The 17,116-nt window shown below is 35.0% G+C and overlaps 1 protein-coding gene across 6 annotated transcripts in view; it reads right to left on the bottom strand.

The window, feature by feature from the left end:
- Nucleotides 1-17,116, bottom strand: part of RBMS3 (RNA binding motif single stranded interacting protein 3) — a 771,622-nt gene that overhangs the window by 155,289 nt on the left and 599,217 nt on the right. For all 6 annotated transcript variants that reach the window (XM_033212877.1, XM_033212879.1, XM_033212876.1 and 3 more), the window contains exon 7: nt 62-168. In XM_033212877.1, the coding sequence (XP_033068768.1) occupies nt 62-168 (107 nt within the window). The remainder of the gene's footprint in view (nt 1-61; nt 169-17,116) is intronic.

Below are 17,116 nucleotides of genomic sequence, written 5' to 3'. Positions count from 1 at the left end.
CCACCTCCTGAGGGATATCTACTGCCAAATTTCAGAACAAATGTTGTCAGTTAGGACTCACCTCTCCTTCCCTGGGCCAAGGCCTCCCATTCTGGGTATATTTGCTTTGATTCTGTCGCTTCTTTTGTCCTCCATCAGCAAATTTGCACAGCAAAGGCTCACTGGGGGCTGGGAAGATAAGAAACCAATTCTACATTAACAAGTCCCCCTTAAAAAATAAGTGATTACGTGAGTCACAGTAGTGCTTTGTAATGAATCTCGTTTGAAACAACATCTTGCCTCTGAAGAGATATTTGGCCCCCTTTTAGTCTCAGCTCTGTTGGCCGCTGTTCTAACTAACTGGGCTTCAAAAAAGTACTGGCAGATCATAAAAGAAGAGAACAAATATTGTTGAAAAAATAATCAGTTGAAGCAGAATGTGAAATTTGCTTTAGAAGTAAAGAGGCAAGCACCGACCCTTCCAGTAATGTCAGAAACATGTTCATAATCGGCATTTATATGTGGATAAATATTTCTTCCTCAAAGCACCGTGTTTGCACGTTAGAAACTGAAGCATTCAATTTTGGAAAGACATGATTAGGAGCTTCTTTCTCAAAAGGGAGACATTTTGCTAACCGCAATCAAATTAGCTTTTTAAAAATTAGTCCTCTGTAATTTCTAAATGGCTAGAAGCTGATGCTCCACCCAACCTTCTTCACTCCAATTTTCCAGTAAAATCTAATCAGAATCCCGAGAGAACAATTATTAGAATGTTAAGTGAATCCGCATGATAAAAATATAGCCAAAGGATATGGCTTGTGAGTCCCGGATTGCTAGAGGTGGTCCTACATGACTCAGGTAAATGTATTTCCCAAGAGAAAGTGACCAAAACTGATGTCTGAACTCCTCTTCCAACAATTACATTGGAAAATGACAATCTTTTAAAACCCAACAGGGCAAAATTATTCTTTGAGAACTGATGTTCTCCTTCACATCCCTGCTTGATTGGAAAATTGCTGCTTGTTATCACAATAAATATATTTTTAAATGAATGAATAAAATGAAAGCCAAAGTGGCCTGACAAACTTGGTTAATATATCAATGTGGCTGGGAAGGTTAATTTCTTAGTTTATCTGTTTGAATTAACCAGATATTAATTTGTCAGTTTATAGTCTGAAAACCAAAATGACCACCCTGCACAACTGTTACTTGTTAGGAAAAGTGTGTTTTACTAAAGATTGGTTATACTAAAGGCCCTAATTCTTGACCAATCCCTGTGTCCTTGCCTTTTGCTGTATAATATTGTGGAGCCCTCTCACTCTGACTCTAGGTCTGATCCCATGTGATTGCTTTGGTCAGTGGGATGTTAGCAAATGAGATATGAGCAGAAGCTTGAAATGGATTTAAGTTTTGGGAGTTGCTTCTTTTGCTCCTCTGCATGGCTATGTGAATACGCCCAGGTTAGCCTGCTGGAGGATGAGATGCGAATAAAGATGTGTCATCCTTAACATCCTAACATTCCAGCCAAGGCCATACTAGATCATCCAATGCCAGCCACCACCCAGACATGTGAACCCGTACATCCAAGATCGGTAGTGGTACAGAGTTAACTTGCAGTTAACAACAGAAAAAAATATATAAGCCCAGATGATATAAATTGAGCCCACCACACAAACGTGTAAGCTAAAGAAATCTTTATTGTTTCATGCCACTAAGATGTTATAATTGATATGTGGCATTATTGTCTTGTTAGATAACTGGCACAGCTTCCCCAACATCCTTTTTGCCCCGTTCCCACCCCAGCTAGATTGCTTGCACTTAACTTACCTGGTAAAGTTAAACATTTTTAAGGAATTAATGAGAATTCTAAAATTGTTTCCAAAATCAACAGAGGAAAAAGAGTACAATCAAACAGGTACCTACAAATAAATATTTGAAAATCATTTGGTTCTAAGGGACAGTCATATTTTGTCAAATCCTTTTTAGCTCATTCTTTATTAGCAGCAACTCTGTTTATCAGTACTGGAGGAAATGGCTCAAAGAGACAGGGGTCACCGTTGCCCAAGAGAAATAAAAAACAAAATGTCATTCCTGCCGTATACAGAGCACACAGTTCTGTATAGAGAGAGCACTCAATAAATATCATTGCCTCACTGAACACAAGTGGTTTTTCACAGTGACTGCTCTGATGAGCCTCTGACTTCAGTGACTTGGGTGAAGCCAGGAAAATCACATGACAGAAAGACTGCATCATGGAATGTCTGTAGATAGTCACTGCCTTTATGTTAGAAGTACTGTAAATTCTGATTCCTGATTATTTATGTTAGAAGTACTGTAAATTCTGAGTCCAGATGAAAAACCTAAATGCTAAATGCAGTCATTGCATCCCAATATTCTCTGAGTAACGTAATTTCCTGTGAGATTTCAAAACTATATATTTATATCACATGTAAAATCCTCCTCCTCTATAGAGTATTTTCTCTCTTGCCATTTTAAAGATTCAGGTACATATAGCTATTAAAATGGGATAGTCATGCTAACATATGAGTTCATCACTGTCAGTGGTACAAATTTCTCACAAAAGGTAAATCTAGAAGCACCTTACATTTCTTTCTGTAAAGAAACTGGTTCCAGTTTCTTGCGAGGAGGGATGGTAGCTTTGTGTGCCTCTGTTAGGTAAGAAATTTTCCTAACAACTACATTCACAGACACACACATAACACCCACAGGCAAGTTTTTTTGTTTGTTTGTTTTTAACAGCTTTATTGAGTCAACTGACATAAAATAAACTGTACATATTCCCAGTATACAATTTGTCAGTGTTGATATATGCATATGCCTATTTGACCATCACCATTGTCAAGATAATGAACATATACATCACCCTTAACAGTCAGAAGCTTCTTTCTACTCAAATATAGTCTTTTTGTTTTAACCAAGGACTGTTATCCAATCAGAGGACTTTTTTTTTTTTTTTTTTAGTATTTGGTGTTAATAATAGACTAAAGTTTATCAAGCACTTCCATTTTATATAGATCATTCATTTAATCTTCACTACAACTCTACGAGGCAACTAACATTTTTCTCTATTTTATCAGTGAAGGAACTGATATTCAGAATGGTTTAGTGTCTTGTGGCAGGTCACACACCTGGGATTTAAACCTAAGTAGCAGCTAAACCACTAAGTGCAGTTGTACCAAAACTGAATTAGAAATCAGGCTTTATCTGCTAAGTATCATCCTTGAGGAAAAAAAATCTTGTTATACCTATTTGCACTGTGTCCAAATAAGCAGAATTGGCCCATACCTAAGAACTTTTGTGTCCAGATTTATTTTTAAGTCCTACAGTCCATGCATGATGGGTCATCAGTGACCCAATATGACATGAGATCGAATTTGATTGTCCTCTTGGATGTCTAATTCATAGGTGAGGAGCATGTTTTCACTCCCTTCCTTAGTCCCATTACTAGTTTTCCCTTAATATCATAATGCTTCTGTTAACATCAGATTTCTATTTAAAAAGAGACTAACTTGCTTATTTTGTTCTTAAAACCTTCCCTGATAATTTCCAGATTTTTATTCTGCCTTAAGACTATAAGAACACATTGAACAGTGGCTACAGAAAATTCTGGGTTTCCTTTCCAAGTTGTAAATGGTAATCAAGTTTTTTTAAGTTTTACCTTTTATATATCTTTGGGTAATGTTTTTTATGAAACGTATTTCTACTCTCTGAATCAGGGTTGTTTATTGTCCCCTAATAATGGTTCTTATAAGGTTTATAGGATAGTCCCTGGTTCTAATAGTCTAGAATATGACTTCTCTTTAGGTAGTTTCTATAGGATCATATTTCCATAGGCTTTATCACATACTTTGGGGGCACTTAATTGTTAAGGGTACCAGCTTCCTGGGTTTGAAGTCTGGCTCCCTTACTTACTAGCTACAAGATACTAGGCACATTTCCTTCCTTCCTTCCTTCCTTCCTTCCTTCCTTCCTTCCTTTCTCTCTCTCTCTTCTTTTCTTTTCTTCTTTCTTTCTTTCCTTCCTTCCTTCCTTCTTTCCTTCCTTTTCTTTCTTCTTTCTTTCTTTCCTTCCTTCCTTCCTTCCTTCCTTCTTTCCTTCCTTTTCTTTCTTCTTTCTTCCTTCCTTCCTTCCTTCCTTCCTTCCTTCCTTCTTTCCTTCCTTTCTTTCTTCTTTCTTCTTTCTTCCTTCCTTCCTCCTTCCTTCCTTCTTTCTTTCTTTCTTTCTTTCCTTCTTTCCTTCTTTCCTTCCTTCTTTCTTTCTTTTCTTTCTTTCTTTCTTCTTTCTTTCTTCTTTCTTTCTTTCTTTCTTTCTTTCTTTCTCTTTTTTCTCTTTTTTCTCCTTCCTTCCTTCCTTCCTTCCTTCCTTCCTTTTACATTTCTGTGACTCATTTTTCTTATGTATAAAATGGAGAAAATAATGTTAAGTACTTCATAGAGCTGTGTGAAAGTTTTTTAAAAGAATATTGTATCTAAATAAATACTGAATCCATTTGCTGCAAAGATTATTATTGATTAGAATCTCTGTCAGCCACTTCCCAGTTATCAACTGTGAAACCTGGTCATGTGTCAGTGTCAGAGAGTTTGGAACATTTAAGCTTTATTTTCATCAGCTCTGTTCCATTTTAACTCCATAGAGGCTTCGTCAACATACAGAACTTGCAACTATCTTCAACAACAACTGAAAGATGTGTTCATGGAAAAGATCTGTGTTTCTAAAATGGTTCCTGTTTGGATAGCTTGTCATTGGGTCATCTGGTCACCACAGCACTAGGTCCCTTTCCTGATTCATTGCCAGAAGTTGGCTTTCATTATCTCCTGGGTATGATGCATGTTATGTTATTATTATCTGTGTTAACCTCCATTTGCCTATGATGAATGATCCCTGTTCCTTTGCTGTTGTTTCTGATCATTAGTACTATTACTATTATTTCGCCACTCAATTGCAAAAGTTCTATTGGCAGTTTAAATCCATCAGGGTTATATTTCACTACTAGAAAAACTATTGAGCCATCTACATAGTAATAGATTTCACTGGGGTTTCCCTTTTCCAGATCCCATGTTAAAATGTTAAATAATTACTGTTGCTAAAGCTAAGTTCCAGAAAATCTTTCCTCATTAAAAGAGACCATCTCTACCTTTCATTATCTCTCCCTGAAACAATTACCTACATATAATTACATACCTATAATTACATATCCAAAAAGGCAGATCTTTCCCAATTCCCTTATTTAAACACTTGTATTAAATAAATAAAATAAAATGCTCTAAATGAGTTATTAACACCAATATATCTTCTACAGACTGGCATAAAAAAATTTAGCAGAGGCCTCCCTTAAACAAATATTATCAAATAACAATGCTCTAGATTGCCAAGGATCAAATATATAAAGAGTATGAGATTCTGGATTTTAAGCCTACCTTATAATTTTCCCTTCTTGTAAAGAGATCTTTCAAATAATTATTTTTGACACTAAGAGAAAATGTAAAAGTCATACGGTGAGATTTTCTTAGCTTTCAACTAAGATCTCTTTGTGAACTGTCTTCATAAATTTTACATTTTTTTAAAGTTCTCAAATATTAGCCACTCTGATACTTGGGGATCTGAATAAGCGTTAGGCTATGAATATTGATAATGACCTATTTATATTTACTGACATTGCTAAGTTAAAACATCTGATTGTATTAATTTTAAGATGATGATATACTGTTAATTTTAAGATGATTATAATGGAAGACAGAAACAGCCACAATGTTTTACTAGATACATTTAAAAAAACTCCAGAAATACATTTTCAAATGTGCTATTTCAAAAACAATGAATATATTTCCATATTATCCTTAAATTTCAGGAGTCAAATTCAGATTAATTTCCGAAAGAGAAATATTTCATTGAGAGTGGCAGAGAAAACATTAGTAGAATAGGTGAACTAAAATTCACATAATCGTCTAGTTCTTATGTAATTCCTAAATATCTTTAAGATAAAATCCAAATTCCTTCATTAGAAAATAAGAATTTTCCCCTGCATCATATCTTTATTAGTATCCTTCCATCCCTGAATAGTTTACACTTCTGTCACTTCCTTTTTTTTTTGAGACAGAGTCTTGCTCTGTCCACCAGGCTGGAGTGCAGTGGCTTGATCTTGGATCTCAGTTCACTGCAACCTGCGCCTCCCGGGTTCAAGTTATTCTCCTGCCTCAGCCTCCTGAGTAGCTGGGACTCAGCTACACACTACTACACATGCCACCACACAGCTAATTTCACTCTCATCACTTCTAAGTGCAGTTATTTTCCTGTCTGGAATTTCTTTTCCCAACTGCCCCCACCACACATGCACACACACATCCCTCCATCTGGCAAACAACAAGGAAGCCCTCTTTGACTCCCAGCTCAGAGTGATATTATCTAGTGTGTATTTGGCCAACTTTCACAGGTTGAATGCTGTTTCTCTTTGTGTTAAATAAATCTTTTGACAGGATTAATTTATTTCCAGATCGGAGGGTAGAAAGTGATCATAGGAGAGGTTGGAGTGAAGTTTGCCATGTCTGTATTATGTGTGCAATGTGTGTGTGTGTGTACACTATTAACACCATTTTGTACTTAGTTATAGATAATACATGAAAGTGATGTTACTCACAGTAAGGTCAATGAACCCAGAAGCAATGGAATTATCACCTGGGAGCTTGTTAGAAACGTAGACTCTTGGGCCCCTTTCTAGACCAACTATATCAAAATCTGTATTTTAACCAGATCCCCAGGTGATTTCTGTGTATGTTAAGATTTGAGAAGAACTGTTTTGGTTATGACTGGCTCCATAACTGAAAGAGGAGTGCATGTTAAATGTTAAGCATGAAATGCTCTGGATAATTAGAAACTTCAGTAGCACAGAAATATTATATTGCTTACAATTTCCTTATTGCAGGATTATGGTGCCAATTACTTTCGTTTAGTCTCTTTTAACAGTAGTTAAAATAGAGACTAAATGAAGAAGAGGCCTTTGTGGAAGTGGGATGCCATTAAAAGCCACAGACTTTAATGTTCTAGAAGACATTATGGTCTATCATGCAAATGGGGAGTATTTAAAATATAATTATAACAATGCACGGCAATAAAGTTGCACACCAATTATGAAGGAGTAATTACTGTTTGCTTGCTTAGTGGAGTATTTCTAGTCTTCCAAACTTTGTATTAAACATGCAACATACAATGTGTAAACTGATGTAATGATCGGATGGCTTATAGGATTTGGTGTTTTAAGCAAGCAAACAAAACAATGACAAAGATTTTGCTTATCAAAATTAAGGTATGATAATTTATTTTGATTTTCTGTTTACAATTTAAAATACATGCAGTTTGATAAGTCACTAAAATGTTCTTTAATATGCTATTGATGAGAAGATATTGACATCTAAGATATCAACAGCAGAATTCCTACTTTCCTTAGAGAAGTTGAACATTTTTAATTTTAACAATCAATTTATTTAAGCTATTCTAGTATTTGTATTGGACTGTGGTCATGGTTTTAAATATTTATTTATTACTATAACATTACTGGTCTAGTACTTTAACTATTAAATTTAAATATTCCTCATTTCAGATAGGTTACCAATCTTACTTCAGGAAAAAATAAGAGTGGGAGAAGCTGGGTGGGAAAGAAAAGCTAATGAAAACAGATACAGTTTATTCCAGGTGAGTTTATATAATCTTAGTATAATAGCAGACAAAATAAAGGACTTTAAAAAAGAATCTCAATAATTAAAAGTTAAAATGTTATAAATGTTTGATCCAGGAGACACCTTTAAGAAAAAATTGTGAGGTTGTAAATTATATCTTAATTAAAAAAATGAAACAAATGATCACAAGGTAAGGAGATCAAGACCATCCTGGCTAACACTGTGAAACCCCATCTCCACTAAAAATGTACATTAAAAAAAAAAAATAGCCTGGCATGGTGGCGAGAGCCTGCAGTCCCAGCTACTCGGGAGGCTGAGGCAGGAGAATGGCGTGAACCTGGGAGGCGGAGCTTGCAGTGAGCCGAGATCGCGCCACAGCACTCCAGCCTGGGTGACAGAGTGAGACTCTGTCTCAAAAAAAAAAAAAAAAAAAAAAAAAGAAGGAAAAAAGAAAAGACATAAATGAAACCTCTCCCTAAACTATTCCTGTGATATTCTGGGTGCCTTGCACATTAAAAAGCTGTTCATACTAATGGATGCAAACATTATACTAATAGAAGGATGATAATGAAACTCAGTAGTATTTTTAACCCAGTCAATCTTTTCTTTATTTTTTAACCCACATGTATTCAATACCAAATAATACTGGCACTACTCTAAACTTTGCTTCTGGCAAAGTGGTCACAGTCTAGAAAGGGAGAAAGCCAAGTAAAAGGAAAACTGAAGATTACAATGGTTGCTATAATAGAAATATAGATAGGCATTTGTAGAGCATAGAATGGATGTCAACCTCCAGCACTACAGTCATAGAATATCATCTAGCTTAGAAATCACGTCCAATTCCACAGTTTGAAACAATAGTTTACATATATGTCCCACCTCCCACCCCATGCCAACTGCCAAATTATGAAGTAGCACATGGAAAACAAGTCAACTGTCACTTACTCTGGATAAAAATAAGTTTTAATCAAATGTTTATTAAATGAAAATATAAATTAGGAAGGTGGATGCAATGCTAAGATTTAGTCAAAATGCTTTAAGGACGTCTGGGGCCGGCCGGGCGCAGTGGCTTACGCCTATAATCCCAGCACTTTGGGAGGCAGAGGCGGGCGGATCACGACGTCAGGAGATCGAGACCATCCTGGCTAACGTGGTGAAACCCCGTCTCTACCAAAAACACAAAAAAATTAGCCGGGCGTTGTGGCAGACGCCTGTAGTCCCAGCTACTCGGCAGGAGAATGGAGTGAACCCGGGAGGCGGAGGTTGCAGTGAGTCGAGATCACACCACTGCACTCCAGCCTGGACCACAGATAGAGCCTCCACCTCAAAAAAAAAAAAAAAAAAAAAGAACGTCTGGGGCCATCTAGACCTGATATTGAGAACTGGTAGCCTTGCATCAAGGGATTAGAACTCCTTTTGTACTTGCTCCAACACTCCACAGTCCTTCCAAATGCAGACAGAATCGTTTGTACTGATTTGGAACAAAAAATATTTATGGAAAAAATGCTAGAAATAAGCATCTGAAGCTAACTGTATGCTGGAACCCATGCCTTTAATTATTTTCACTTATCCCAAAACACTATTTTTTGTTATATCCAGGAAGGTCTTGAAGAATAAGGCCTCTGAAATGTTTGCAAAAGGTTTTGTTAGAAAACGTCCACTTTCTTTTCCATATGTGCCCCACGCATGATAGACTTCTGATGCCTACCAGAGTGTGTACGTGTGTACATGTATGTGTATGCCCCCATGCATATGTATGTATGTATGTATTTCTAGATATAGACTGGCAAGCTTTCAATGTAAACCACAATTTACATGGCAAAAATTACTTGAAGGTTACAACACAGAATTATTATATTTTGGAGTTAGAAAACCTGCATATGGCAAAGGAAGCTATTTGGTTACATTTTCTTTCGACTCTTAGCATCCTGCTTAGTATTTAATTATGTTTTGTGTACAATAATAAGTGAGGCGTAGCTAGGTGCGTAATTCTGAGTTGTAATAAAATCCCATGCTGAATGGAGTATAGATCCTGTTTGCCATATAACTGTAAAATTTACCGAATTCAAACTCTTGATTTTGTCAATAAGGAAAATAAAAATAAAAGTTTAATGAATTGCTGGCTAATTTGTGGTAGTTGGTGACAAAGTTACAATCAGTTCTTTTGATTTTTAAGTGAATGCTTTCTCCAACTGCTTACTTTCTACCCTCTTTACCATCAGAAGGAATAGGGAATGAAGTTTGAGCAGTTCTTATGACTGACTTTATCATTTTGGAATGGGGCAAAAAGATTGAGTACTCACAAAAATATAATTACGGTGGTTCTCTGGGCCAGGTTAGACTTAGAACCGAAAACTAGGAAACCAGTTAGATCTCCTAAAAGAATGTATGCTGCCCCTCTAATAATGGCTTGTTTTAAAAGAATAAACAAATCACCTGGATTATATTTATAAGTGTCAGGCTCATGTTTATGCCTATCATGTAGTCCAAAACTGGTGAGGGAATATAAACTTAAAAGAGGAAATAAAAAATAGCGTACATTGAAAAAATGTAATTTCCATGCACATGCCTAATTTTATCCCTCAGTAATGGATTACTGCTTATATTTGGTTTTATATATAATTCTCTACTATGTGAAATAGACTTACAAGAAAGAAAATGCCCCACAGTTATGATAAAAGCAGAGAACAGCTATTTGACTAGAAACAACATAGAGGAAATCACCTTTTGACAGTTGCATTATGGCCTAAATAGTGATCTCAAGATCTCCTCTCTGTTTTACAGATTAAAACATCATCATTTAAAAAAAATTGTAACAATTCTCTGATAATTCTTTTCCTATATAAAAGGATGGTTCTAAAAGGAACAACCATGCCCCATGGGGGAATAATGTAATGCTATTGTTTCAAGTGGAAAAAGTTAATGTTTCAAGTGGAAAAAGTTAATGTTTCAAGTGGATGGCACACAAAGTTTTCACTGACAGTTAAATTTAGTTCACTTTTTGGGGAAAAGGCTGGAACATTATCAGTGCTGAATGAAGGCAATGTTTTGACACCAAGAAATTGGAAAGTACCAGCACTTCCAAGAAATATCGGTTGATTGATGTAGCAACAGACTAGCGAAACTTGTGTGGCTAGAAGGCAAAACACCAAGGAAAAAGTTTCTAAGATGAAGCAGCTTTGAAATTAGAAGAATCTTATTTATTGACGAAGATAAACTGTTCCTGATCCTGACTCATTCCTCCCTCCTCCTTGGCTCCAGAGTATTGCTCTTTCCTCTGATAGAGCTCTTTGCATACTATATTTTATATTTATAGATTACTATGTACTATATATAAGTTGAATTTTTTTTACTAGAAAGAGAAAAAATATTGCTATAATCTTACAGTGAACATACCCCTTTGATATTAAAAATGAATTAAAAAATGGAAAAAGAACATGTAAAAAGTTAGTAAATTCAAAGTATAGAAAGGTTAAAAATAAAAATACTTCTTTAAAATCCCCCACTTTTTATTTCTTTCAAAAATGCATAACTATATACATCTACTCTTTTGTTTATCTAGTTCTTTTTTATAATTTCAAAGACAGTAGTATTGCTTAGTATGTTGGTTTTGTTTGTTTACCTTAATTTATATGAAGAATTTTCCATATTTGCACACATATCATGAAATGCTGCTTAGTATTGTGGCATAATTATGATGTATCATAATTTATAAATGTTCATCAACAGGGGATGAGCTAAATCTCATTAATTTTCCATAATGCATTTCCATGTTCCTCTCTACTACTATGAGAATTTGATTTGATTGAGGTCAGGAGCTGGACCCTATTCACCATTGCCTAGTGTCTACCTCACTGGTCCTGCAGAGTGGCTGAGGGTAATATACATGTCGATATCCTTTGATCAAATTATTAAATAAATGTAGACAGACAGACAAAATAACTTCTTAATATTACTTCTGTAATGAAATGTAAAGTAGTTTGGAGAGCAGGGGTACAACCTTTTTTTTTTATTTTTTTATTTTTTTTTTAACAAAAACAGTGCATAGAGTCCCCACATTTCCACATGTAAATATAATTAGTCAAGCTACTTGAAAAAGAAAAAAAATGACAAGAAAGAATTCCAAGTCATAATCCCAGGTGTAACTCTGATTTCAAGTGAAACTCATGTTAACCACCCTAGGAAAAAACAAAATGGGGACCTGGCAGGGGTGGAAGTGGGGGAATACAGGGAAGAATATTTTAATGTAAAACATCAGGATCCTTTCTAATAGAGCATTCACTTACGATTCTCTACCAAGGAAGCAAATACATACGCACCCTTAGACTGAACTCCAACTCAGGTCAAGAAAACACATCTCAATTTCCCTCATGCTGTTCCTAAATATATATTTCCTGTGCTAGAGGCTGAAAGAATTCCCAGGATGCAGTGAACTCAGTTAGTAGAAATAAATACAATTCTGGTTTCAAAGTGAAAGCTATATGGTACAATGCAGGTATGACTTAACAAGGCTAGAGGCATCAGCTAGAATGAGAACCTTGCTTTCAATAGGTAAAAGATTTACAGGGGTAATGACCTGAGATGGTGTTTTTCCTAATTCAAGAGTCAAGGTACTGAAATGGTAACAATTTGAAGAGTGCTCTCATGTAACCTGAATCACATACTAATCAATACAATATAAATTTAATCCAGGTCCTAGAAACTGAGTTTTTCAAGGAGATGTTAAAGACCATTCGTGCTGTAAATATCTATGGATAAATCAATCTAAGCAATCATACAAAAAAAATAAATAAATAATTTGGCAGCATCGCCTATGAAGAAGTTTAGCATAAAAACAATGCATACAAATGACTATAAAATACAATACCTACCCTTCTGTGCTATAGAAACAAAGAGATAAACTAGTTTAGTGCTAGACTACCCCAGGGGAAGGTTGAATAGCTGTCCAGAAATTCATATTTTTCTTAGATAGGTACCAATTTCTCCACTGGGAGTGAGCACTAAAGGTATCTTATATGGTTTCAAATTGTCAATAGATGTTTCTAAAGTGTAAATTTTACTTTAGTTGCCCACATGCCCACCTATAGGATAACATCCAAACTCTTGAACACAAAAGGCCATCCAAAGCCACGATCTAAATGAATGCATCTCACTTTGCACATACAGCACTTCTTAAAAAGGGTTCAGACCTTTCACACTCTCCCACATTTGCTTATGCTGCTCTTTCTATCTGAACTGGCTTCTCTGTTTTCCCACTTAATCACTTCCATAAAATATTTCCTGACTGCTTTTCCCACTCCACTAAATTCCCATAAAATAACTTATTATTAATTAATTTTTAATACATTCATTCAACTTATTTATTCACCCTTGCCTGAAATTCATTCAAAATTCATTTGAAACATGGGGCTATATATCAGGTGTTGTGCTATTCATGAAAGACTAAGTAATGAAAAAAATAGAAAAAGTCCTAGTTCTTAAAGAATATTCTTTCTGATAGCAAAGCAGACATTAAATATTTTTTCAATTATAAGTCAATTTCATTTATTCTTGTGAGTCTATTATACACACTTCTAATTTGGCATCTGTGAAACACCTCAGCTCACTCATTTATTTATATACTTTTTTTTCTTTTTTACAATTTAAATGTTTCTCGAGTGTAGGGTTTCTGCATTATTTATCTTTGTCTCCCCCAAGTATAATGTAGTTCCTAGAATGCAGTAGATTATACACATACATGCACACATGCATGCACATGCACAATTTTAGCAAGCTTATATATTTTCCAGGGTGGAAGGTACCCTGACAACTGTCCTATGGCTTGACAACAGCAGAGTACCTTCTCAGCTGAATCAGCCATGACTGAACTTAATTCAGTCCCACATTGGATATATCTGTCAGGCTTTTAAAATATCTGCATAAAGAGTCTCTAAATTTCTTAATAAAGCATTTAATATTTAATAAGTCTCTCAGGAAGCCTTTCTTACCTAAAATAGGCACAAGAAATCTTTCCCCTATTTTTTTTAAAAGATCACAGCAAATTTGTCTAGTCACATGTGGTACATATTCTAAATATAGTAATTGCAGCTTGGCAATATATTCATTTTTTTACCTAAAATAATCATAATCAAACAAGTAGATATTTTGTAATGAACATAATGTATATTTTTGGCATGTAATGATTAGATATGAAACATGTAGAAGCAGTTAAATTTAACCATCTAGGAATCTGTAAAAGCTTTCCTTATAGGAAAAAGTCATATTTGATATAGTTTTCATAAATTAAGGTTAGTCAAGGATTTGATACATATGATCCTTTTACTGATAATAGACTTAATTTTCACATCTCAGTTTCACCACTTACTCATTGTAAAAGCAGACCAGCAACTTAAAATTTCCCTAACAGAATTATATGACCTTACACTGAACACTTAATCGCAAATCTGGCATGGAGTAGCATGTAGTAAGTATTTGTTGAAAGAATAAAAGATTGGGAGTAACTTGAAGTGTGACATAAGGTAAGCAGGGGAATAACTTTTATGAAGCATGGAAAGACACAAAACAAATATTAGATATTATTATTATTATTGAGGCACATGCAAAAATTATTATTTTTAGGGTCATTTTTCTGGAACCATGTCTCTCATTTTATTCCCAGCATAGAAATAGGACAGTCAATTAAAAATAGACCTAAACTCTGCAGGCATCACAGTAATGCATTTTAGGATTGATGAGAGTTCAAAGGCTCTATTTTGGACTATAAAACTTAAAGTAATACGAAGGAGAGCTTTCTTTTTATATGGATTATGATCTGTTTAACCAGGGTTGACTTTGTGAAAGGACTTAATTATCCTACATTACTATAAAGTTCTCTGATTTGTTTCACTTTTATAGACAAAGCCCATGAGAGACACTGTCAAATTTGCCAGGTAATATAAAGGGCAAAGTAAAACCATTCTTTACTTTTTCAGTTTTGGATTATTTCAAAGAAAGTTAGCTAACAATCAAGTCAACATCTACCTTCCTTTCTCTATGACCAGGAAACAAAACAATCCTCCAACCAGAGTTGGTGAACTGTTCCTAATTTAATAATGGACATATCCTGAGACCTTTAGCGGAGGAGAGAGAAGGTCTCCTGAGGGTGTCTCAAATCTAGAATTAATTAACTGCTTCCTCATTTGAGAATCTGATTCTGAAGAAACTGACTTTATGTGGTCAGGAGGGAGACCCCTTTTCCTTTTTCAAAATTTGAGAACAGATGTGCCAGAATGTGCCCCTGCTTGTTATATATACAAATAGTTAGAAAGTAAATTGTAACTTAAGATACAATATAAATTTTAATTTCTAAAAAGCAGATGAACTTGTTAAAGGAAAATTACATAGTAACCAATTTTAAGTTTTTTAAATTTAATTTTTATTTTAAGTTCAGGGGTACATGTGCAGGTTTGTTACATAGGTAAACTTGTGTCATGGGGGTTGGTTGTGCAGATTATTTCATCACCCAGGTATTAAGCCTAGTACCCATTAGTTATTTTTCCTAATCCTCTCTCTCCTCCCACCGTCCACTCTCCGAGACACCCCAGTGTGTTGTTCCTCTCTATGTATCCATGTGTTCTCATCATTTAGCTCCCACTTATAAGTGAGAACATGTGGTCTTTGATTTTCTGTTTCTGCATTACTTTTCTAAGGATAATAACTCCAGCTCCATCTATGTTCCTGAAAAGGACATGATCTTTTTCCTGTTTATGGCTGCATGGTGTTCCATGGTGTATCTGTACCACATTTTCTTTATCTAATCTATCATTGATGGGCATTTAGGTTGATTCCATGACTTTGCTATTGTGAATAGTGCTGCAGTGAACATACACATGCATGTTTCTTTATAATAGAAATATTTATATTCCTTTAGGTATATACCTAGGAATGGGATTGCTGGGTTGAATGGTATTTCTATTCGTAGATCTTTGAAGAATTGCCACACTATTTTCCACAATGGTTGAACTAACTTACACTCCCACCAACGATTTATAAGTGTTCCCTTTTCTCTGCAACCTTGCCAGTATCTGCTATATTTTTACTTTTTAGTAACAGCCATTCTGACTGGTGTGAGATAATATCTCATTGTGGTTTTAATTTGCATTTCTCTAATGATCAGTGATGATGAGCTTTTCTTCATATGTTTGAATTGGCTAGATGTATGTGTTCTTTTGAAAAGTGTCTATTCATGTTCTTTGCCCACTTGTTAATAGGATTGTTTTATTCTTGTAAATTTGTTTAAGTTTCTTAAAGATGCTCAATATTAGACCTTTGTCAGATGCATAGTTTGCAATATTTTCTCCTATTCTGTAGATTGTCTGTTTACCCTGTTGATAGTCTCTTTTACTGGGCAGAAGCTCTTAATTTTGAATTAGATTTCCCATTTGTCAGCTTTTCCTTTTGTTGCAATTGCTTTCAGCATCTTCATCATGAAATCTTTGCCCATTCCTATTTCCAGAATGGCATTTCCTAGGTTGTCTTCGAGGTTTTACATTTAAGTCTTTAATCCATCTTGAGTTAATTTTTGTATATGTTATAAGGAAGGGGTTCAGTTTCAATTTTCTGCATATGGCAAAACTAGTTATCAAAACATCATTTATTGAATAGGGAGTCCTTTTTCCATTGCTTGTTTTTGTCAGCTTTGCTGAAGATTAGATAGTTGTAGGTATGCGGCCTTATTTCTGGGCTCTGTTCTGTCCCATTGGCCTATGTGTCTATTTTTGTACAAGCACCATGCTGTTTTGGTTACTGTAGCTATGTAGTATAGTTTGAAGTCAGGTAGTGTGATTCTTCCACTTTGTTCTTTTTGCTTATGATTGCCTTGGTTATTCGGGTTCTTTTTTTGTTACACATGCATCTTAAAATAGTTTTTTCTAGTTCTGTTCCTCACAGGAAATTTTAATTCTGAGGAAACTGGCTTTATGTGGTCAGGAGGGAGAATCCCCTGCCTTTCTCAACATATGAGAACAGATTTACCAGAACATGGCCCTGCTTGGTATATATAAAAATAGAAAGTAAATTACGATTTAAGATCTGATATTAATTATAAATTCTAAGAAGCAGATTAACTTTTTAAAGGCAAATTGCATAGTTATCAATTTTTAAATGAAGCTTCCTTTGTGTTTGATATTGTGGTAGATGCTTTAATGTGTTCACATTTATTCCACAAAACTACCTGTTTTTGAGTTGAAACCCATTTTGAGATGGAAAAAATCCTAAAGATGAGATAGTTTAAGTAACTTAAGTATACCCAGCTAATAAGTGTCAGAAGCAGTATATAATTGCAGGTCTTGATATTCCATAGTTCATTCCCTACTGCTTCCTGGATCAAACGATCTCCTCCTCACTTACACAATCTTCAGTGATTGCAGCCTGTTCTGAACAGTAACAGAAGAGCACTTACTATGTGC

This window comes from Trachypithecus francoisi, unplaced genomic scaffold, assembly GCF_009764315.1.
Source record: "Trachypithecus francoisi isolate TF-2019V2 unplaced genomic scaffold, Tfra_2.0 Lachesis_group0, whole genome shotgun sequence".
NCBI classification, from domain to species: domain Eukaryota; kingdom Metazoa; phylum Chordata; class Mammalia; order Primates; family Cercopithecidae; genus Trachypithecus; species Trachypithecus francoisi.
Note: the sequence above shows the minus strand (reverse complement) of the source record. Positions and strands in the feature narration are given on the sequence as shown.